Source organism: Coregonus lavaretus (assembly GCF_964263955.1).
Source record: "Coregonus lavaretus genome assembly, chromosome: 16".
Classification (NCBI taxonomy): domain Eukaryota; kingdom Metazoa; phylum Chordata; class Actinopteri; order Salmoniformes; family Salmonidae; genus Coregonus; species Coregonus lavaretus.
The window spans coordinates 49,394,688-49,419,928 of record NC_140003.1 but is presented as its reverse complement, the minus strand read 5'-3'; the positions used below and the strand labels follow the sequence as shown (position 1 = coordinate 49,419,928).

The following is a 25,241-nucleotide window of genomic DNA, read 5'->3' as shown; positions in this document are numbered from 1 at the left end:
ACACACACATACACACACACAGACACACACACACGTCAACCACTTGACCCTAGAGGCCTCATGAAGCTTCATGTTCAACCACATTGCAAGTAACATTGCTCTGTGCCAGTGAATCATGGTTTGAAGACAAAAGACAATGCTGAAGAGCCTACTGGTTCATATATATTCAGTTGAGAGCATTCACAGCGACTCACCATTCTGGATGATGGCTTGAGATCTGGAGAAGCGTCCGTGGATGGCCGTCATGTGGAGGGGGGTCTTTCCATCTTTACTCTGCAGATAGAAAGACAAAGATGGTTCACACGGCAGTCTGTGCTGCTGACCACAGGCAAAATCAAACACGTATTGGAGGAGCGCTTGATGGCATTTAGTTTGCATTGTTAGGCCTATTCCATTGGTATTTGAATGTAGACCAGGGCCAAATACTAAGCCATGTGCTGCGTCAGTGTGTAAGTCCCAAATGGCACCCTATTCTCTTCATAGTGAACTACTTTTTGAACCAAAGTAGTGTACTTATAAAGGGAACAGGGTGCCATTTGGGACACAGCCAGTGTCACCACGGCTCCTTGCTCTATGGGCCCCTGGTCAAAAGTAGTGCACTACATAGGGAATAGGGTGTTATTTAGTTCAGACACAGTGTTGGTCATCCGGTCTCCTCACCTTGATGTTGACGAGGGCCCCGTTGCCCACCAGCAGCTCCAGGCAGAGCGCCCCATGGCGCAAGGCGGCCGTGAAGTGGAGTGGGGCGAAACCCTTCTCGTTCACCTGGTTCACGTTGGCGCCGCACTCGATCAGCTCATTCACCACCACGTCCTGCCCGTTGTAGCATGCCACGTGGAGGGGGGTGTTACCGTAACCATTGGGCTCATTTATCTGGAGGGAGCAAGGGAGGGAAAAGAGTGGAGAGAGAGAGGGGGGGGGGGGGGGGACAAAACAATACATTCCTGATCAGGTCACTTGGTTCTGAAAACCCCCTGGCCCAAAACACTGGCTCCAACCTCCATCTCTTCATTACTTGAAAGGAAATCATTCGCCAACCCACTAGAGCTCTGTATTTTCATTGAGTTGTAATTGAACAGTGACTACACATTTGAATGCGTGTTGACTCACATCCACTCCAAGGTCCAGGAGGTACTTGACCACACTGATCATTCCACTGGAGGCTGCAGAGTGGAGAGGGGTGTAGGCCTTCTTGTCTTTACAGGACACCTCTGATCCATGAGAGGCCAGCAGTTTCACCACCTCAATGTGCCCTATGGTAGAGAGAGAGGGGGAGGGATAAATAGAGAGAGAGAGAGAGAGAGAGAGAGAGAGAGAGAGAGAGCGAGAGAGAGAGAAGGGGAGGGAGATAGTAAGGGGGTTAAGAGAGAAACAGAGATACAAACACAGAGAGATAGGCAGAGAGAGGGAGAGATAGATTAGTTTACAGTGGTACACAGCACCATAAGCAACACCTACATCATGTTAGTACAACTGAAAACATCTAATCAACCTACTTAGTACATGATTCTGACATAATAACACACTAGACGTGGCTCATACAGCTGAGCTGTGAGACTAACACACAGTCCATTCATTCATTCATTCATTGGTATAAAGGACATTAGTCAGAATGTAAATGATGTGGTAAACTCATCACCCATGTAAGCAGCCCAGTGGATTGCTCGGCGATCCTTCTTGTCAAAGGCATTAATGTTGGCTCCTCTGGAGAGAAGCAGCCTCACCATCTAACAGGGAGAGGAGAGAGAAACAAAACACAGGTTGAGGAAAACTAAACAGCAAAATCCGCTAAATCTGGCTTCAAAGCCTTCCCTTTAAAATTATATATTTTGTATTCACAATGAATGAAAGATAACATGTAAAGACATGGTACATTTCTCCCCTTTTAGTCCCCCTTTGACCTCCCCCTCCCCCCAGAATGCCTCCAAACACATTTAAAAAGAAAGGGAAAGTAATTGAGTTACATGTCAGAAAACAAAACAAAAGTATACAACAACGTTACTTCAAGCAAAAATGTAATAGCCTAACAATTTCAGGTGATTAAGTGATTTTATAGGCCTATATAGCAGTAATCTCAAGGTGGGGCCAAGAGTACGTTCAAAATAGGATATCATCGGGTCCCAGGAGGAATAAAATGAGTTGGTTGACCCTCGAATGGTAACTTCATTTTTTCTCATTTTAGGAACAGCTTCAGATCTTTGAGCCAAAGAGAGGCTAAGGGAGGATTGATAGATTTCCAATCCAATAAAATCCTTCTGCGGGCTAACATGGAGGCAAAGGCAATGGCATCTAGCTGTCTATTGGTCAGAGAAGGATTGTTGTTTGGTACTCCAAAAATAGCAATTTCTGCACTAGGCTGCAACTTTATATCAAATGCTTCAGAAAGGGTTTTAAATAGTGGACAAATAATCTGCCAGACGGGGACAGGACCAGAACATGTGGGTCAAGTCCGCCAAGGAGCTTTTACACCTGTCACATGTACCATCAATATTTGGGTAGAATTTGGACAATCTGGCCTTACTGAAATGGATACGGTAAAGTACCTTAAACTGTATAAGGCTGAGCCGGGCACAAGAGGAGCTTCCATTTACCCTCAGTAAGGCATTTCACACTCAGATCGGATTTTATTCAAAGCCTCCTCTGAACAAACTCAAGCATACAACTAGGGCTGTGATGGTCATGGAACTTCAGGTGTCGGTGATTGGCGTGTCTTATGTACGTGGTCATCGACAAAACTGACAGCTGACAGGGGGGCGGGACGGACATTAGCAAAGGAAAACATTAGCGCGTTTAGGCCAGTCTTGCTCTCAAGTTTGGGGAAGCTAATTTTCTCCATGAAAAATATCAAGCATTCCATGCATCATCACATTTGCAAACTTATTTTTAAAAAAAATAATTGTTCACCTTTATTTAACCAGGTAAGCCAGTTGAGAACAAGTTCTCATTTACAACTGCGACCTGGCCAAGATAAAGCAAAGCAGTGCGATAAAAATAACACAGAGTTACATTTGGGGTAAAAAAACATAAAGTCAAAAATACAACAGAAAATATATATACAGTGTGTGCAAATGTAGCAAGTTATGGAGGTAAGGCAATAAATAGGCTATAGTGCAAAATAATTACAATAGTATTAACACTGGAATGCTAGATGTGCAAGAGATTATGTGCAAATAGAGATACCGGGGTGCAAAAGAGCAAAATAAATAACAATATAGGGATGAGGTAGTTGGGTGGCCTAATTTCAGATGGGCTGTGTACAGGTGCAGTAATCGGTAAGGTGCTCTGACAACTGATGCTTAAAGTTAGTGAGGGAGATAAGAGTCTCCAGCTTCAGAGATTTTTGCAATTCGTTCCAGTCATTGGCAGCAGAGAACTGGAAGGAATGGCGGCCAAAGGAGGTGTTGGCTTTGGGAATGACCAGTGAGATATACCTGCTGGAGCGCAGACTACGGGTGGGTGCTGCTATGGTGACCAATGAGCTAAGATAAGGCGGGGATTTGCCTAGCAGTGATTTATAGATGGCCTGGAGCCAGTGGGTTTGACGACGAACATGTAGTGAGGACCAGCCAACAAGAGCGTACAGGTCACAGTGGTGGGTAGTGTATGGGGCTTTGGAGACAAAACGGATGGCACTGTGATAGACTACATCCAGTTTGCTGAGTAGAGTGTTGGAGGCTATTTTGTAAATGACATCGCCGAAGTCAAGGATCGGTAGGATAGTCAGTTTTACGAGGGCATGTTTGGCAGCATGAGTGAAGGAGGCTTTGTTTGCGAAATAGGAAGCCGATTCTAGATTTAACTTTGGATTGGAGATTCTTTATGTGAGTCTGGAAGGAGAGTTTACAGTCTAACCAGACACCTAGGTATTTGTAGTTGTCCACATACTCTAGGTCAGACCCGTCGAGAGTGGTGATTCTAGTCGGGAGGGCGGGTGCCAGCAGCGTTCGATTGAAAAGCATACATTTAGTTTTACTAGTGTTTAAGAGCAGTTGGAGGCTACTGAAGGAGTGTTGTATGGCATTGAAGCTCGTTTGGAGGTTTGTTAACACAGTGTCCAATGAAGGGCCAGATGTATACAAAATGGTGTCGTCTGCGTAGAGGTGGATCTGAGAGTCACCAGCAGCAAGAGCGACATCATTGATATACACGGAGAAAAGTGTCGGCCCAAGAATTGAACCCTGTGGCACCCCCATAGAGACTGCCATAGGTCCAGACAACAGGCCCTCCGATTTGACACACTGAACTCTATCTGAGAAGTAGTTGGTGAACCAGGCGAGGCAGTCATTTGAGAAACCAAGGCTATTTAGTCTGCCAATAAGAATGCGGTGGTTGACAGAGTCGAAAGCCTTGGCCAGGTCGATGAAGACGGCTGCACAGTACTGTCTATTATCAATCGCGGTTATAATATCGTTATCCTATGTTGATTTATGACAAGTTCATTGACTAGGGCCCTATAAAATAAGCGTTGCGGACCGAATCACGGAATCCAGACATTAAACCGAAATTCAACAATATTCAAACATTTATTGAACTTAGTAAGAAATCAACTAAATCTATTCAACTTGTTAGAAAACACATTCATTTGCCCAAGTCAATCATAAGACATGAACAAAATGCATCAGTGATTCGTATTTCCATGAACTTTCTGAAACGGCACAGGAATGCCCCTGTCTGTGTGCATGTGTGCGGTGCGCGCGTATGTCTACACTTTGTGTAGCCGTTAGCGATGATGCTAATGATAACCTTCTTCTGGTAGGGAAGGAATGGCTTTCCCCAAAACCTTCGCAAGTAAATGTTAACTACAAAGTAGCCTATGCCTGCCTGGCAGAATTATACCGTGATCATTTGCATCACTCCAGTGGCCATTTGTTCTACAGCAACACCGCTTAACCAAACAAAGGTCTCTTCCTGGTGCACGCTTGCATTTAAGGGTAACTACACCCCAAAATCTAAATGTCTTACATTTTTCCCAGACCTCACAAATGGTCACCTGATAGGGTTTAAACATTGTTGTGGACATAGAACATCCAATTGTGCTGTTTTGCTATTAAAAAGGTGTACTTTTGAGAGCGAAAACCTGCCAAAACAGGGACAAACGGTCAACGGGGAAATCTAAACGGAGAAAAGGGAACTTGGGAATTAACGGAATCAGGCAAAACATTGAAGGGATTTTATAGTGCCCTAATGGACTACAGACATTGACTGTCTCCTAGACTAAAAACTAAGATTGCATGTACTGCCTATATTTTGAGGGAAACGCACTGTCCATTATTTGATTTGATCAGGGCAGGGCAGGGCAGCACACAAACTGCATTTAGTCCAATAACAATCCATGATATTATTAGGGTGATAAATAAAAGGCAGTTGCTCCATGACACAAGAGCACGCTCTACTGGGACAAAAAGCTTACAGCACCTGGTATTCCCAGGCGGTCTCCCATCCAAGTACTAACCAGGCCCAACCCTGCTTAGCTTCCGAGATCGGACGAGATCGGGCGTATTCAGGCTGGTATGGCCGTAAGCGAGGGAACAACTCTTGGTACACTATATAAAGTAAATGTGTCACTCACTCTGAAAGGGACACAGAAACTTATCCACTTTGTGACACAAACTGAAGAAGCTCAACCCTTGCTTACATTTCCTATATATATATATATATATATATATATATATATATATGAGTCTTGTGGGGGGGGGGGGGGGGAAGAGGGCCTATCCTATGTTGATTTATGACAAGTTCATTGACTAGGAATCCTCATCTCATTCCCAGACCCAGTGTAACCCCTCTTCTCTAGGTAGACTTCCATTAACTCCTCCCACTCCAGGACAGAGTACTTATCTGAGCCATCACCCCTAAAAAGAGGTGGAGCACTAACATCTGACTTCACAACCAGATTCAGCTTGGACGCATCAATAAAGGTTGACCCACACTGCTCAGGCAGGGGAAACTGCTGGGGTTGGTGAGGGGGACGGGCAGGAGAAAGACTTGAAACCCCAGGCTGCAGTAAACTCGCTCTGATAGATTCTCCTATCTCTGAACCAATCTGCTTAATAAGGTCACTAAGCTGACTCGGAGGCGTCCCATTATCACCGAGTACTGTGGATGATGGTACATCAAAAGACAGAGGTGGGATACCCTGGTCAGGTGGAACAAACAGCCTACCCCTCCCAGTGCTTGCAAACTCAGGACTAGCAAACGCTCTACTCCCAGGAGCTGACTGTACAATTGGTGTAAATGGAAGGACACCCCTCCCTCTACCCACACTAAAATCCCCAGCATAACACGGGTGCATTTAGTGCATTCAAATACCCCCCCCAAAAAATGCAATAAACAAATTCATCCAAAACATACAAATAAGCACGAATACCTGTATCTAATGAATATGCTACATTCACTTTCACTGTTTACAGTATATATTCACTTACAGTAAACCATCAACAAATTCACATGCGCATGTCGTGCACCTCATCCACATGCACAGCTCCGGCGGTCGGCTTGAGCTGACCAGTCGGCAGGTCACGTAATTAGGACACTGCCACAACTGGAATTCTGATGGTTGGATAATTTTTATTCGACCTGCACACGAAGAGACAACACACAATATGTTAGCTCTTGGTGCAGCCACAGCTCTCGGGCACCTTGCTAGTTGAAGGTCAGGCAAAAGAGAACAGGTGCTGCATGCACACATTCAGTGCCTAACAACACACTATACAATACAAGTAAAATGATATACAACATAATTCTGACAAAATAAATGACATACCTGTACACGAAGAGACAACACACAATAGTTTAGCCCTTGGTGCAGCCACAGCTCTCGGGCACCTGCGTGAGCACATAGACACTCACTCAAACACTGCCCCAAATACTCCCGAGTTACAATAGGTACCCTAATTAGCGAGCTCGGTGAAAGTTGTTAACATACATCTTTATATTGTCCACATTGTGTTGGGTTTTATTTTTCTCATAATTGGATCTGTATGAGATGACTACCTTGGAAGGAATGCATTGATGATTAGGCGTGAAGGGTTTGTGCTGTGCTGATCAATCAATCAATCAATTTTATTTTATATAGCCCTTCTTACATCAGCTAATATCTCGAAGTGCTGTACAGAAACCCAGCCTAAAACCCCAAACAGCTAGTAATGCAGGTGTAGATTGTTTCACTTGGCAAGCTGTGATTAATGTGAGGAGCTGTTTTAGGGAGTAGGGGGAGATAAGAACTTGTGTCTCAAAGTACTAGACCTCACTGCCTCTTTGTATTCTGTGAAACTGTCCTTGAACCTGGATACAGTGGATATTGTGTATTCTCGGTGCTGGCTCTGCAGGTTATTATCATAGCAACCAGACCTGGCAACAACTGGGGTGCCAAGGAGTTGAGACCAACCCCCGCGCCAACGGATTGGCTGAAATGGAGTCTGGACCACACTCAGTCCTTTGCTCTGGTTGGCCAACAGAAGAAGTGAAGGCTTTCTGTCAGAGTATTTGAGAAAGAATCTGAAAACAGATTCTTAGTTCTCTGTCGGCCCTGCGTGGTTTGACAGTGAGCCCGTATACGAACTTTCATACTTATCATACAATACATTTTGCATATAATAAATTAAGCTTGGATTGAAGATCTCTTGATTCTTATTCCAATACCAGATTTGAATTACGCAATCTCGACAATTGGTGACCTCCGACTGTGATCTGGTGGCGGAACTTCGCTGGAATTCACCCAGCCTATTGGACATCACTGTCATCGAACTGTGTTTCACAAATTGCCCGGGCTTTTAAAAAGGTAAGCAAAACACCTATTGTAATATAACTGAAGTTTTGCACATTGGCTTTATCCAAATTAATTTTGTGAAGCACCTGTTTGATGTAAGTGAACCCTATTGTACTATAAATAACGATTACAGTATACTATTTCGATTTCATAATATACTATGCAAATGTTTGATAAATGTGAGGGTTAAAAGCCATGGTATATTGAGTATTGTTCCACAGAAGAGCGGTTCTGGGAAAATACTGAAATCCCCAGACTAGGTACCACCAGGGGTGGGCTGGGGATATAGGGAATTATTGGATAAAAGTGTGTACGCTATTTGTCACTATATTCCATAAAAAGCTATTGTCATTGTATCAGTCTAGGCTGAATATAATTGGGAACATAGACTAATGAATCTATTGTCATTGTATCAGTCTGGGCTGGATATAATTGGGAACATAGTCTGGATATAGTTAGGATCATAGGACAGCACTCGAGTGTGTACGCTATTTGTCACTATATTCTATAAAAATCTATTGTCATTGTATCGGTCTGGGATGGATATAATTGGGAACATAGTTTGAATATAGTTGGGATCATAGGACAGCACTCCTAAAAACTTAGAAGACAGTATAAATCGCCATTTGTCGTTGTCCGGGACAACTGGGAACATGGGTAGATACTGCAAATTAGTAGAGAGTATTAACTTATTGTCTTTGCACCAATAGGGTGAAAATGGGAACATAAGTGAGATACTGCAAATTAGTAGAGAGTATTAACTTATTGTCTTTGCACCAATAGGGATTTTACTGATCTGGGGTCTTTGTGCCCAGTCAAATAACTAAGTGCTGTAACTCTGTAAGGACTGGTTTAACCTTTCTAATCCATGCCGTGTTAGGCCTGGACGTGGAGACAAGGCTGGGGTTTGAGTGGACACCACTGATGTGTGCTGTGCACGTGGCTCACTATGACATCGCCAAGCTGCTGCTGGGGGGCCAGCGCTAACTTCAGCAGAGGTAAGACAGACGTGTCATATTATGTAAGCTACATACCATGCCCTCACCAGCACTCGGATGTTGACTATGTCCCAGTGCACTACAGGTGTGAAATTATGTTGCATTGGAGTTTAACAAAAGTACAGTGCAAGTTAATAGGCCTAAACGTTGAATCATTCCGCCAGGGTGATATTTTTGGAACGTTGTGGTTTTTCAGGGTTTCACAGACAGGTGTGTGTGATATAGAATTTGACTGATTGCTGCTAGACACTTTCACATCTTCCAGTTTCTGCAAGTCTCTGCTTGTAGAAGAGAGACCATCTTCCCTACCCAGCACTGTAGAGACCGAAAACTAAGAGAGATAGAGAGAACACTGCCGCTGACTACATCAGCCCGTCAGAACTAGGACAGATGGAGGGTTACTGAAACAGAACAGCCACAATGGACAAGGAAAGGAAGGAATTCTGTGATATCGAACGACACAAGCCTTCCGTGGTCAGACTTAATCCTCCCGTCCTCCGACGGGCCACTTCTGCTTTCCATGAAGCACACACACACTGCACTTGAAGCACACACATGCACACCAACGCACACACGGTGATACACAGTGACCCCCCCCCCCCCCCCCGCATCTTCTTTCTATTTCCACACGTGCCCCGGCCAAAGACTGGAGAGCCAATTAGAAGCCCTCCCCACATAGCTTCATCTGCCATTACTTAATATCTATGACGTTAAAGAGGAACCGTCGAAAAACATGCCGCTAATCCACCGGTGTGTTTTCAGTTTACAGCTCCGACTCTCATATTCCTGTCCTCTCTCTCTCGTGGAGAAATTGAATGCATCTGTCGTCGTATCGGTGATCTTGGAAAGGGAGACGAGTTTAAATCATGGATAGACTGAGGACAGTGCTACCACGGTTGTGTGCTACGGGTGTCAAGGTCTGTGTGTATGTTATTCCAGTCAGTACATATGGGAGGGATGGTTGTGTACAATACGTGTGTGTGTGTGTGTTTGTCTGTGTGTGTGTGTACACACCGTGGCGGCGACTGTTGCCAGAGGCTTTGAAAGGAAACAATTAAACAGGAGAGCAGCGGTCATTACCTAATTTGTGTTCCGCCAAGAGAGAGAAAGAGAGGGGGAGGAATGCAGGAGTGATTGATAAAGCTGGTACACAGAGCGTGGCGCTGTCGTCATAGCACTGGGCCAAGCCCAGACTTGTATTTTTCCCCGGACCACCGCAGACACAAACGGTCAGTCTGGTTGCAACTGCCCTCAATGGTTTCTCCCCCCTAAAACATACTCACAGACACACACACTCCACACACGCACCCAGTCAGTGCATGCCGAAACAGGAATTAATCAGATTGCCATCACTCCTGAGTCCTTATCGTGTTCTGAGTCTGAGATGTAAGACAAGGCCACTGAAGTCAACCCCATAAAGAACACCACAGTTCCCGGGTTAAGATAAAAGGATATCGATCAAATCAACATTCACAGGGCCAATTTCGAAATTGTAATTATTATGCTGTCTCATCCTGCGCTGTTTGGTGTTTTTATTTTATTTATTTATTTAACCTTTATTTAAATAGGCAAGTCAGTTAAGAACAAATTCTTATTTACAATGACGGCCTACAAAAAGGCAAAAGGCCTCCTGCGGGAACGGGGGCTGGGATTAAAAACAAATAATACAAAATATATAGGACAAAACACACATCACGACAAGAGAGACACCACAACACTACATAAAGAGAGAAACCACAACACTACATAAAGAGAGACCTAAGAGCAGCACAAAGGGCAAGAAGAAGGTAGAGACAACAATAAATCACGCGAAGCAGCCACAACTGTAACTCTTGTGACTCTTGATTGAATGTGTAATGTGAATTATCCATTGACATGGTCATTGGTTTTGTTTGTCATTGAATTGTGTCTAGTTAAATGATAGTCATAAGATTATGCATGGACTGAATATTCTGTCCCAGTACTAATGCTCTTTGTGTGCGTCACACATGGTCCTCTGTAGCTCAGCTGGTAGAGCACGGCGCTTGTAACGCCAAGGTAGTGGGTTCGATCCCCGGGACCACCCATACACAAAAATGTATGCACGCATGACTGTAAGTCGCTTTGGATAAAAGCGTCTGCTAAATGGCATATTATTATTATTATTATAGACCAGTACACGGTACTAATGGCTGCATGCACAGCTTCTGCCAGCGAGGACAAGATCGTCCAGTGTGTGGAGCTGCTCTTGTCCAGAAATGCTGACCCCAACACATTCAACAGGTGAGAGACTCTGTTTGTGTGCATGTCTTTGTCTGTGTCATGATGTGAATTTCATGTCATTTCATCATAAGACATGGTACATGTTATACTCTGCAGCACAGGGACTGGTATGATATAGCCTCTGATGGCCAAGCTTGTGAAACACTACTATGTTGGCATCGCATAATAGACGTGAACAGCAACATGTTATTACATTCATTAAGGGTTGGAGTTCGCATTTATCCACTGTTTTGGTGATGCTGATATAAATTGTGTAATGGGTTATGCTAATTCTGTTATTCTTGATTTGATTTTTTAATGTGAACTTTTTATTACTTTAGACATTATTTACTTTGATGGAAAGTACCAGGACTGAAGCAGTGTTTCCCGTTGCCTGGCAACCATGTCTTGACCCTGGCTTTGACCACCTTGTGACTTCCTCCTGTGCTGTCCAGTGTCCCTTTTCACCACTACACCACATGGAGTACAGTGTTTGTGTGTGTCTCGGTACAGTGTGTTGGTCTGCATTTATCTTTTGTGTGGAATGCCCTGTTATGGCATCTGCATGCACACATACCCAGATTCCCTTCAGACAGACAATAAACACTTATAGAGGGGGGGGACTAAACAAGAGTAAGAGAAGCCCTCCTCCACACCACCTAAACTCACTGTACTGCCTGATGCTACCCAGGCACAGAGTGAGGGAGGTATGGAGAGAAGCAGGGAGGGAGGGAGAGAGGAGGGAGGATTCTGGAACCACTTACCCGTTGTCATTATCTCTGGACATTTCTCATGGCAAGCCAAGGATAAAGCCCCGAACTTAGCCTTCTCCCCTCCACCTCCGTTGCCCTTCGCCCACCCCTCACAAACTCTCCGCTACCCTTGTCTCATGCCCGCCACCCGTGCCACACACCGCCCCAAGCACTTCAACACACACACACACCGTCCAGAAAGAGAGTGAGAGCAGGCGGTGGAAATTGATTGTTTCCTCTCCAGACAAAATATTTGAAGAACGGTAACGAGAGACAGAAGGGATGCGGTCGAGAGGAAAGGGGGGAACAACGGAGTTACAGCAACAGGGGGAAAGAAAGGGGACCAGGGGTGCTTGTGGGAAACATGCCCCCCCTTGGCCTTAACGTCTGAGTATTTGACCAGCAATTCACACCAGATGCATTTCTTTCCCTCAGCCTTATAAACAAATGAACCTTTTAAAGATGGTGTGTTTTGTTCAGGAGCAAGATGTGTTTTGTCCACTCTCTCAGCCTACGGCAGGGATCATCAACTAGATTTTGTTTCTTTTCTTGAGCAGATGGTCAGGGGGCAGGAACATAATTTGTAGAATGCAAATGGACCGCAAGAAGCCCGAACAGATATATTATTTGACTAAAACATAACCTTTTCAAACCTTGCTTACATTTCTATATTATGCCTGGCAATACTTTGGAACAGATGTGCAAAATTAAAATAATTTGGAGCTGATGTTTTTGTATTTTTATATATTATTTAAATATATGTATATGCTCAGAAAACTTGGGGGGCCATATAAAATCAGTTTGGAAACCATGGCCTACAATAACCTGGACCATTGGATGGTGCAGCAAAGTGAGGTCCTTTTGCATAGACAACAGGCTATACACTGAGTATACCAAACATTAGGAACACCCCCTCTTTTGCCCTCAGAACAGCCTCAATTCGTCAGGGCATGGACTCTACAAGGTGTAGAAAGCGTTCCACAGGGATGCTGGCCCATGCTGACTCCAATGCTTCCCACAGTTGTGTCAAGTTGGCTGGATGCCCTTTGGGTGGTGGACCATTCTTGATACACACAGGAAACTGTTGAACGTTAAAAACCCAGCAGCGTTACAGTCTTGACACAAGACTGAATGGCACACATACACAATCCATGTCTCAATTGTTTCAAGGCTTAAAAATCCTTCTTTAACCTGTCTCCTCCCCTTCATCTGTGTGTGTGTGACTGACATTTATAAGGGATCATAGGTTTCACCTGGTCAGGCTATAAATGGAAAGAGCAGGTGTTCTTAATGTTTTGTATACTCAGTTTATGATCACATCTCTGGTTTGTCCTCTGCATCCTCTACTGTGTCTGTCCTCTTTTGAATACCAGGTGAAAGTCGAGCCTTTTCCTCCAGTCTAATGACCTGTCAGTTGGATTAGAGCTGGAAATCAGTTTCAGCTGAAACCTTTGAGGAGATAAGGACTGTTTGGGATGCAGGATGAGAGTAGGCAGCCTCTGTGTGGTGTGGTCACCCTCTCCAGAGGTTATGAACAGGATATGTACTGATTATAACCTGTCACAATGGTTTCATAGGGCTTCATAAGAAGGGGACTTTGATCGTTTTATCTAGTATGGTTGTTTTATCTCTCAAGGCCATTGTTCTCAGAGTTGTGACGTCGGAGTTGTGTTTGCTCAAAACCGTCTACGTATCGATTCTCTGCTCGTCTGGAACTGGTGATCAAAAACACATACAGTACAAACACACACTCTGGCTGTACCCCCGCCGCGAGCGAATGACCTTGTCACCTGTTTGCCACTGAGAACAATACCTGGGGAGAAACAGGTTTGCAGGACACTAAAACACTCAGTGACGCTCAGTAGCCTGTCTCCTGCGGTCAGAGGAAGTAAAAAGTGAATACCTGGAATGTGTCAGGATGATAGATTACTACGCCCCAACTCACCTAGATGTCACCAATACACACAGATTTACCAACTCTCGCTCTCTCACACACACACATCCTCCCTCTCTGTCCCTGGGAAACGTCACATATTGTGATGAATGGCCACAGGGCATTCCCACACCTCTGGACTGATGCAGTTTCTCACCCTCTGTTCTGTCAGTCACGGGTGATAAAGTTGAGTTGTGTCAATGGTTATTGACACTTGCTGGTTTGTTGCTCAACACAATAGGATGGGTGACCAATGGCATGGGCTGCCTCACTCTTGCCCAATAACATTGTGTTTTGGGTGTTCCCCAATGATAGAAGGGGGGCCCCAGTGAAAAAGTTTGAGAACCACTGACCTAGAGCAGGGTTTCCCAAACTCTGTCCTGGGGCCCCACCTGGGTGCATGTTTTGGTTTTTGCCCTAGCACCACAGCTGATTCAAATAACCAACTCATCATCAAGCTTTGATTATTTGAATTAGCTGTGTAGTGCTAGGGCAGAAACCAAAATGTGCACCCATGGGGGGCCACAGGACAGAGTTTGGGACTGACTTAGAGGACAGCTTGTTCGGGCCAAACAGTGTGGTGAACCACTTATAGTTGAAGTTGGAAGTTTACATACAGTTAGGTTGGAGTTATTAAAACTCGTTTTTCAACCAGTCCACAAATTTATTTTTAACACACTATAGTTTTGGCAAGTCGGTTAGGACATCTACTTTGTGCATGACGCAAGTAATTTTTCCAACAATTGTTTACAGACAGATTATTTCACTCATAATTCACTGTTTCACAATTCCAGTGGGTCAGAAGTTTACATGCACTAAGTTGACTGTGCCTTTAAACAGCTTGGAAAATTCCAGAAAATGATGTCATGGCTTTAGAAGCTTCTGATAGGCTAATTGACATCATTTGGGTCAATTGGAGGTGTACCTGTGGATGTATTTCAAGGCCTACCTTCAAACTCAGTGCCTCTTTGCTTGACGTCATGGGAAAATCAAAAGAAATCAGCCAAGACCTCAGAAAAATAATTGTAGACCTCCGCAAGTCTGGTTCATCCTTGGGAGCAATTTCCAAACGCCTGAAGGTACCATGTTCATCTGTACAAATAATAGTACTGTTTGGAGGAAAAAGGGGGACGCTTGCAAGCCGAAGAACACCATCCCAACCGTGAAGCATGGTGGTGGCAGCATCATGCTGTGGGGGTGCTTTGCTGCAGAAGGGACTGGTGCACTTCACAAAATAGATGGCATTATGAGGAAGGAAAATGATGTGGATATATTGAAGCAACATCTCAAGACATCAGTCAGGAGGTTAAAGCTTGGTCGCAAATGGGTCTTCCAAATGGACAATGACCCCAAGCATACTTCCAAAGTTGTGGCAAAATGGCTTAAGGACAACAAAGTCAAGGTATTGGAGTGGCCATCACAAAGCCTTGACCTCAATCCTATAGAAAATGTGTGGGCAGAACTGAAAAAGCGTGTGCGAGCAAGGAGGCCTACAAACCTGACTCAGTTACACCAGCTCTGTCAGGAGGAATGGGCCACAATTCACCCAACTTATTGTGGGAAGCTTGTGGAAGGCTACCCAAAATGTTTGACCCAAGTTAAACAATTTAAAGGCAATGCTACCAAATACTAATTGAGTGTATGTAAACTTCTGACCCACTGGGAATGTGATGAAAGAAATAAAAGGTGAAATAAATCATTCTCTCTACTATTACTCTGACATTTCACATTCTTAAAATAAAGTGGTGATCCTAACTGACCTAAAACAGGGATTTTTACTAGGATTAAATGTCAGGAATTGTGAAAAACTGAGTTTAAATGTATTTGGCTAAGGTGTATGTAAACTTCCGACTTCAACTGTAAGTAATACAGTACTTACAGTAATTGTTTAACTTAGACTACTTACTCTAAGTTACAATATGTTTTATGTTACCCTAGAGGTGTCAAAGCCAAGTGCTGCAGTGTGAAGACTGTCTGTTTTGAAATATGTTCTCCCTTACAGCATGTTTCCATAGAGAACATAACCTGGCCAGGTCTACTGTAGCTGGTCACTGAAGAGTTGAGGGCTTGGTGTCTGTCTCCCTCCAGTGGTTTTAAGTGTTCAGAGGTTCTACCACGCATTCTGTCTTACCTAGATAGGCAGAAGACAAATTGAGATTGGGAGAAGACAAATGTCAGTTTGTAAACATTTTTGACAATCTATTCCATTTCATTCTAGGGTGTCCAATCAAAAACTCATATTTTGGCAAATGGGTAAAATAAGGTTAATTGTGTAAATACTCCTATAAGAAAACCAATGGTCCAAATCTCATGTCTCTATCATAATCTTTTCAAAAGTTATTGGAGTTTTTTTTTTTTTACCCTTATAGGATGGCCAGAATTAGGGTGACTAAACCAATGGAGGCCAGATACAGTGCATTCGGAAAGTATTCAGACCCCTTGACTTTTTCCACATTTTGTTACATTACAGCCTTATTCTCAAATTGATTAAATAAACATGTTTCCTCATCAATCTACACACAATACCCCATAATGACAAAGCAAAAACTGGTTTTTAGAAATGTTTGCTAATTTATTAAAAATAAAAACAGAAATATAACATTTACATAAGTAACTAACTCCTGAGTGGCGCAGTGGTCTAAGGCACTGCATCGCAGTGCTAACTGTGCCACTAGATCCTGGTTCGATTCCAGGCTCTGTCGCAGCCGGCCGCGACCGGGAGATTCATGGGCGGCACACAATTGGCCCAGCGTCGTCCAGGGTAGGGGAGGGAATGGCCGGCAGGGATGTAGCTCAGTTGATAGAGCATGGCGTTTGCAACGCCAGGGTTGTGGGTTCGATTCCCACGGGGGGCCAGTATAAAAAAATATGTATTCACTAACTGTAAGTCGCTCTGGATAAGAGCGTCTGCTAAATGACTAAAATGTAAATGTAAATGTAAATGTATTCAGACCCTTTGCTCAGTACGTTGTTGAAGCACCTTTGGCAGCGATTACAGCTTCGAGTCTTCTTGGGTATGACGCTACAAGCTTGGCACACCTGTATTTGGGGAGTTTCTCCCATTCTTCTCTGCAGATCCTCTCAAGCTCTGTCAGGTTGGATGGGGAGTGTCGCTGCACAGCTATTTTCAGGTCTCTCCAGAGTTGTTTGATCGGGTTCAAGACCAGGCTCTGGCTGGGCCACTCCTGCATTGTCTTGGCTGTGTGCTTAGGGTCGTTGTCCTGTTGGAAGGTGAACCTTCACCCCAGTGTGAGGTCCTGAGCACTCTGGAGCAGGTTTTCATCAAGGATCTCTCTGCACTTTGCTCCGTTCATCTTTCCCTTGATCCTGACTAGTCTCCCACTCCCTGCCGCTGAAAAACATCCCCACAGCATGATGCTGCCACCACCATGCTTCACCGTAGGGATGGTATTGACCAGGTGATGAGCGGTGCCTGGTTTCCTCCAGACGTGATGCTTGGCATTCAGGCCAAAGAGTTCAATCTTGGTTTCATCAGACCACAGAATCTTGTTTCTCATGGGCTGAGAGTCCTTTAGGTGCCTTTTGGCAAACTCCAAGCAGACTGTCATGTGCCTTCTACTGAGGAGTGGATTCCGTCTGGCCATTCTACCATAAAGGCCTGATTGGTGGAGTGCTGCAGAGATGGTTGTCCATCTGGAAGGTTCTCCCATCTCCACAGAGGAACTCTGGAGCTCAGGTTCTTTGTCACCTCCTTGACCAAGGCCCTTCTGCCCCGATTGCTCAGTTTGGCAGGGCGGCCAGCTCTAGGAAGAGTCTTGGTGGTTCCAAACTTCTTCCATTTAAGAATGATGGTGCAAATTTACACAGGTGCACATTTTTGGTACCCTTCTCCAGATCTGTGCCTCGACACAATCCTGTCTCTGAGCTTTACGGACAATTCCTTCAACCTCATGGCTTGGTCCTTCAATCCAGGCTCTGTCGCAGCCGGCCGCGACCGGGAGACTCATGGGCGGCGCACAATTGGCCCAGCGTCGTCCAGTGTAGGGGAGGGAATGGCCGGCAGGGATGTAGCTCAGTTGATAGAGCATGGCGTTTGCAACGCCAGGGTTGTGGGTTTGATTCCCACGGGGGGCCAGTATAAAAAACAACAACATATGTATTCACTAACTGTAAGTCGCTCTGGATAAGAGCGTCTGCTAAATGACTAAAATGTAAATGTAAATGTTGGTACCTTATATAGACAGACAGGTGTGTGCTTTTCCAAATCATCTCCAATCAATTTAATCTACCACAATGGACTCCAAGTTGTAGAAACATCTTGAGGATGATCAATGGAAACAGGATGCACCTGAGCTCAATTTCGAGTCTCATAGCAAAGGGTCTGAATACTTATGTAAATAAGTGTGTATATATATATATATATATATATATATATACAGTGATCCCTCGCCACTTCGCGGTTCACTTATCGCGGATTCGCTATTTCGCGGATTTTCATAATGCATTTTTTTTTTTTTGGTGCATTGTGCTCTGCATTCTGATTCGCTAAAAACTCACTCCCGCTTCTTGTATCAAAACATGCTACGAATTGTGCTATCATTTTGTCGTCTCGTGCAGTTATATGTACGTACATAAAACAGCTTGGCAAATTTACATTAAGTTGGCCAAATGATCTTGTAATTTCGAACATCTCCTAAACCCATAATGTCGACGAAACGGCCTGGACCGACAAAAGCACCTGCGGATGGGCCCAAACGGCGGAAGATGCTACCTATCTCAGATAAAGTTAAACTTCTGGACATGCTAAGGGAAGGTAAATGACAAAGCCACAAAGCGACGATGAAAGAGAAGAGGGAGAAGAGGACACGAGAGATGAGGAGGAAGGACTAACGCTTGGTCGCTTAGCAACCATGGTGCGAATGGCCACTGAACTTAAGCGAGTAGCTGAGGAATGGGACCCTTTGATGAGCCGTTCATTACAGTTCTCCAACGTAATCGATGGTGGCATGTCGGTGTACAAGGATCTTTTTGCAAAGAAGAAAAAAGAGCGACAACAGCTGCCTATCACTATGTTCTTCTCCCGAACAAACACACCTGCACCGCGGGCTTCAGAAGAAGAGAACACTGCAGAGCGCAGTCAGGATGCAGCGGCCCAGTCTGAAGAGCAGTGAAACGGCCTACACGTGAGTCACTGTATTTGTATACATGTAATAGTTGCTAATTGTAAAAAAAAAAAGTTTTCTATTTCGCGGATTTCACTTATCGCGGGTCATTTTCGGAACGTAACCCCCGCGATAAACGAGGGATTACTGTATATATATATACACACACACACACACACACAGTGGGGAGAACAAGTATTTGAAACACTGCCGATTTTGCAGGTTTTCCTACTTACAAAGCATGTAGAGGTCTGTAATTTTTATCATAGGTACACTTCAACTGTGAGAGACGGAATCTAAAACAAAAATCCAGAAAATCACATTGTATGATTTTTAAGTAATTAATTTGCATTTTATTGATTGCATGACATAAGTATTTGATCACCTACCAACCAGTAAGAATTCCAGCTCTCACAGACCTGTTAGTTTTTCTTTAAGAAGCCCTCCTGTTCTCCACTCATTACCTGTATTAACTGCACCTGTCCACACACTCAATCAAACAGACTCCAACCTCCACAAAAGCCAAGACCAGAGAGCTGTGTAAGGACACCAGGGATAAAATTGTAGACCTGCACAAGGCTGGGATGGGCTACAGGACAATAGGCAAGCAGCTTGGTGAGAAGGCAACAACTGTTGGCGCAATTATTAGAAAATGGAAGAAGTTCAAGATGACGGTCAATCACCCTCGGTCTGGGGCTCCATGCAAGATCTCCCCTTGTGGGGCATCAATGATCATGAGGAAGTATTTGATCCCCTGCTGATTTTGTACGTTTGCCCACTGACAAAGAAATGATCCGTCTATAATTTGAATGGTAGGTTTATTTGAACAGTGAGAGACAGAATAACAACAAAATATTCCAGAAAAACGCATGTCAAAAATGTTATAAATTTATTTGCATTTTAATGAGGGAAATAAGTATTTGACCCCCTCTCAATCAGAAAGATTTCTGGCTCCCAGGTGTCTTTTATACAGGTAACGAGCTGAGATTAGGAAGTCACTGAGCTCTTCATTAAGGCCATTCTACTGCCAATGTTTGTCTATGGAGATTGCATGGCTGTGTGCTCGATTTTATAAACCTGTCAGCAACAGGTGTGGCTGAAATAGCCAAATCCACATACTTTTGTATATATAATTTAAAAAATAACACAGATCTGATTCCTACACAGGCTCAAGGGGAACCTGGGAGGGCTGGTCTTCCAGTGCCAGTACCTCTTGCAAGTCTTCAGATGTAAAATCCTGAAGTCCCAAAAACTTCTCTGCCTCAGCCACAATAATGTCCAGTTTCTTAGACTTCTTTGAAACGTGGGCCGTACAGTTTAGAACTGTGGCAATGAACGCCACAAAATACACCTTTTTAACACACAGGGTATCTTTTAACTGGCAGCAAACATTTACTACAGGCTGTGGTGCATCCACTACCATATCTTCACTAGCATCACTTGTTTTCTCAATACTGTTAAAATCACCTCCGCATAGGAGATTCGATTAACCTCTAACTTTTGCCACCTCAATCTCCTTCACCCTTACAGGGCACTCCATCTGGCCCGTCATTGGACACTGTGTTAACAAACCTCCAAACGAGCTTCAATGCCATACCACACTCCTTCCGTAGCCTCCAACTGCGCTTAAACACTAGTAAAACTAAATGCATGCTCTTCAATCGAACGCTGCTGGCACCTGCCCACCTGACTAGAATCACTACTCTCGGCGGGTCTGACCTAGAGTATGTGGACAACTACAAATACCTAGGTGTCTGGTTAGACTGTAAACTCTCCTTCCAGACTCACATTAAGCATCTCCAATCCAAAGTTAATCTAGAATCGGCTTCCTATTTCGCAACAAAGCCTCCTTCACTCATGCTGCCAAACATGCCCTTGTAAAACTGACTATCCTACCGATCCTTGACTTCGGCGATGTCATTTACAAAATAGCCTCCAACACTCTACTCAGCTAATTGGATGTAGTCTATCACAGTCCATCTGTTTTGTCTCCAAAGCCCCATATACTACCCACCATTGTGACCTGTACGCTTTCGTTGGCTGGTCCTACATACTAGTCGCCAAACCCATTGGCTCCAGGTCATCTATAAATCACTGCAAGGCAAATCCCCGCCTTATGTTAGCTCATTGGTCACCATAGCAACACCCACCCGTAGTATGCGCTCCAGCAGGTATATCTCACTGGTCATCCCCAAAGCCAACACCTCCTTTGGCCGCCATTCCTTCCAGTTCTCTGCTGCCAATGACTGGAACGAACTGCAAAAATCTCTGAAGCTGGAGACACTTATCTCCATCACTAACTTTAAGTGTCAGTTGTCATAGCACCTTACCGATCACTGCACCTGTACACAGCCCATCTGAAATTAGCCCACCCAACTACCTCATCCCCATATTGTTATTTATTTTGCTCATTTGCACCCCAGTATCTCTATTTGCACATCATCTCTTGCACATATATCATTCCAGTGTTAATACTAAATTGTAATTATTTTGCACTATGGCCTATTTATTGCCTTACCTGTTTTGTTTACCCCATTTGTAACTCTGTGTTGTTGTTTTTAATCGCACTGCTTTGCTTTATCTTGGCCAGGTCGCAGTTGTAAATGAGAACTTGTTCTCAACTGGCTTACTTGGTTAAATAAAGGTGAAATAAAAATAAAACTCCAGATCATGATCCCCCACCACAATTGCAACACTGTCGTCCTTCTACACACCGTTCTTCATTATACTCTGTCCATCTGCACATTCTTGGCCAAATCCTTTACAACTCTTACACTGAAGTGGTTTGAACATCCGTCGTCACTCCTGAGATGACTCCTTTGACGGGTGCTCTACTCCGAAGTTCAAACCACAAAACTTATGTTGTCCGGATTATTTAGTGGTTCTCTGTAGCTCAACTGGTAGAGCACATCCCTTGTAACGCCAGGGTAGTGGGTTCGATCCCCGGGACCACCCATACACAATAAATGTATGCACGCAACGTAAGTTGCTTTGGATAAAAGCGTCTGCTAAAATGGCATATTATTTATTATATTATTTTGAGGCCCATTGCAATGTTCCTCTGTTCCTCAGAAATACAATGAATCAAAATAAGACCACTCCTGGTCACTCTGACAGACCTTTCCCAACGCATACTTCACCATTTCCGACAACTCAAACGGGTCTCCCACATTTGCATCCTTACTCAAAAAACGCATCCCAACAAGAAGTGATTGATTATCATTCATACACGCATTCTCCACTCCAATTTTTGACAATTCACTTTTTGTTCCAGTTTTCGATACTACCGTTGTCCATTCAGAACATTCGTCTTCACCAACTTTGCTACTTCCGCCATCTTCTCCAAATTCCGAGTGGTTTTTGAGCTGCGTTAGTTTTAACAGGACATGCACCCTCATCTCTCCCCTCTCGTGAAATTGATTTCAACGTGGTAATTGATGAGTGATTGACAAAACAATGTTGCGTTTCTCTTTCGGTTTAGGTGACCCCAGTAGCAAAGCGCGAATGGTTATTGATTTGGACACTTTAAAAATGTGTTGACATCGGGATATTTATCAATAGGTATTGTCAACTGGACGCAGCTACATTATTTCCAATGGTATTGTACTCAGGTAAACACTGCTGAGTCCAAAAACGTGCTGTGATTCATTTATTTTGATGATATACCAGAAATCATCAAAACGGGTTTGCTCTGCCTACTATTGATGAAGGTACAGTACTACATTTTCTTACCGGGGACTTTTGGTAAGATATTCGATGCTTGCGTTAATTGCGGTTCGGTTTTGGAAACATAAGGAAGGTATCTTTCATATCAGCGATAAATCATTTTCAAAAAACAAAAGTTTAAATTACTACACACCTTTATATAGTTAGGGCTAGTGTTCCCACACGGCCATATCTCCATGTTACAGCGCGTGTTTATGGAAGACAGCTAATTAGCACAGGTGGTCGTCTATCTAGCATGCTCTGAACACATTCCTATGTGTAACGGAAGAAGGCGGCCAGAAACGTGTTGGAACTGAAAAATACTTCTGGCTGCAACTGTAATAGCAGGTTAAAAGTTTACAGTGACTGTATATTTTGCATTTGGGAAATTATTTTGTTGTGATATGAAAGTAAAGGGCTTTATGTTTCTAGAACCGGTAGGACACTCCATATGGGGTAGCTGCTCAGGAGACGAGAGCACTGTAGTTAGTTAATGCATATCCGGCTAGTTAGCTAACTAATAGCTTCGTGTCAATGAACCCAATGGATTTCACAGGCCCTAGTTAGCAATATTTGGCAGCTACAGTAGCTAGCTACTTGGATAGCAACCCGTAGAATGCCGAGGTTTTTCTTGACAAAATAACGTTAGTCAGAAATCAACAACACACACTCACTGCGCCAAGAAAAATGTCTTCTCCGTCATCACTGTCTTGGTCTCCAACTTCGTCAGGCTCCGGTTCCAGGTCCTCGGGAAAGGGAGGGGGACTACGCTCTGAACTGGTCGCCATCTTCATTCAACGCAAACAGACAGACAGCATCATATAAAACTTTTGAGACGGAGGGGTGGCAGAAAAAAAGAACACCACCTACTGGCTCAAACAATAGTGTGCAATTCGAGGCGTTCCTGTATCTGCGGAACACCCCCGTCATCGAGTATCCCATTGGTTCCTTCATGAACACCCCTCCTCGAGTATCCCATTGGTTCCTGCATGGACGCCCCCCCTCTAGTACCCCTTTGGTTCCTGCAAGAGTATTCTTCAAATGTCATAGATATGCTAATAATTTAGCATTTCTTTGAAATGTCAATGTATTCAAATAAGAGCTTTTATTTTGAAGGCCAACCAATTGCGGACCGCCATAATACAACACATAGAACAGTGGTTCTCAACTGGTTTTGCCTTGGGACCTAAATTGAACCAGTTTGTCTCAGTCGTGACCCAACATTCGCATCGCGAAAAATAATCGGCAAAATACAATCTGGAAAACTATTTCTAATGCTTTGAGAGTAAATGTATCAACTCTTTCGTTGTCAATGATACAATTTTGCCCATATTCTTGATGAAGAATCAACCAATATAGTGCTGCTAATAGCTCTATTGAAATTACTGTGATAAAAAATAAATAAAATAATCTGAGATTCAATTATTTAAAAATGTGAATTCATTATAATTTCTACACACTTTCTACCTGGTTTAAGTTGATTATGTTCAGACTGAAGTATTTTTTCATTGTAAAAAAAGTACATATTTATTTATATATGTTTTTTTTAATCAGACACCCGCGACCCATTCAAAAACTCCCGCGACCCAAATTTGGGTTGCAACCCACCAGTTGAAAATCACTGCCATAGAAGAAGGCCAACCAGGTCCGTGACACTCGCAGACCCAGTGGCGAGAGTGCTGAAACAGAAGACTCAATGTCTGTCTGTCCTTTTGAGTTTTGATGCTGAGTTGTAACCCAACAAAGTAATGTTAGTAATCAGTTATCCCATACAAGTTTTTGTGCTGAATCCACTATGGTGTTTCAGGTGCCAAGTTTATGGTCATGTTGCAGAAGTGTGTAGGAGGGAGATTCCTAGATGTGAGAAGTGTGCATGCAGGCATGGGAAAAAGGAATGTGTAGTATTGGTGAAAGAAGCGGTATTTGTGTTAACTGTAGGGGTGCCCATGTTGCTGGGTATCAGAAGTGTCCGGTGTGAGAGAGGCAGGTTGAGATTGCCAGAGTCAGAGGTGTACAGAAGGTGTCCTATGCTGAGGCAGTGAAGAAAGTAGAGGAAGATGGGTCAAGGGTGAGGGATCCTAATAGGCTCCCGGTGAGTAGTAGACTTTTGCCAGTACAGAGTGATAGGCCCACGAAAAGAAATGTAAGGTTGGCTTTTTAGCATTCATTGCCATGGTTATCAACTGTACCCCAGGAATGGAATGGAAATCATAGAAAATAGGTGTTGTGGTGGCAGAGGCAGAGAAGTACTTGGGATTGCGAGATCTTACTGCAGAAGAGTTACATGGGGTGTTGAATGGTAGTGTCCCGTCCTTCCAGGACGTCAGCCTGGTGTAGGATCAGATTGGGTTAAATTAGTGCAATTGGGTGGTGGGTTTTTAATGAGTGTAGGGTTAGTTGGCAGGCAACATTTTTTTCTCTCCCTTTTTCCATTTTGTGTCACAAAGTATAATGGATTTGTACTCCAGTTGATGGCGGTAATGCAACATTATATTGGATGCCAACGCCGTTAAACCCCACCGAAGAAGAAGGCTAACAGCTCATCCATTTCTTAAAACAGGAAGTAGGTTCAGTTCACTCAGAGAAGAAGAGGCGAAGCAAGAGGGATAATATAGGCCAAAATCTGTCTACTCCGGCAGGTGGCGTTTTTCGTTTTTTTCGCTCATCAAGCGAGGAGTTTTTGTATGGAGGTCAATGAGAGTGTCGAAAAAATTGAATGAT

General features: G+C 43.8%; 1 protein-coding gene across 1 annotated transcript in view; it reads right to left on the bottom strand.

Annotated features, from left to right (window-relative positions):
- Positions 1 to 23,410, bottom strand: part of LOC311143882 (serine/threonine-protein phosphatase 6 regulatory ankyrin repeat subunit A-like) — a gene marked incomplete at its 3' end in the record, with an annotated part of 33,207 nt that extends 9,797 nt beyond the window's left edge. The window contains exons 1-5 of the mRNA XM_084179752.1: positions 23,195 to 23,410; positions 1,640 to 1,727; positions 1,111 to 1,253; positions 661 to 873; positions 195 to 273 (exon numbers count right to left, since the gene is read on the bottom strand). Of these exons, the coding sequence (XP_084035878.1) occupies positions 195 to 273; positions 661 to 873; positions 1,111 to 1,253; positions 1,640 to 1,727; positions 23,195 to 23,314 (643 nt within the window). The 5' untranslated portion in view covers positions 23,315 to 23,410. The remainder of the gene's footprint in view (positions 1 to 194; positions 274 to 660; positions 874 to 1,110; positions 1,254 to 1,639; positions 1,728 to 23,194) is intronic.
- Between the last annotated feature and the right edge of the window lie 1,831 nt (positions 23,411 to 25,241).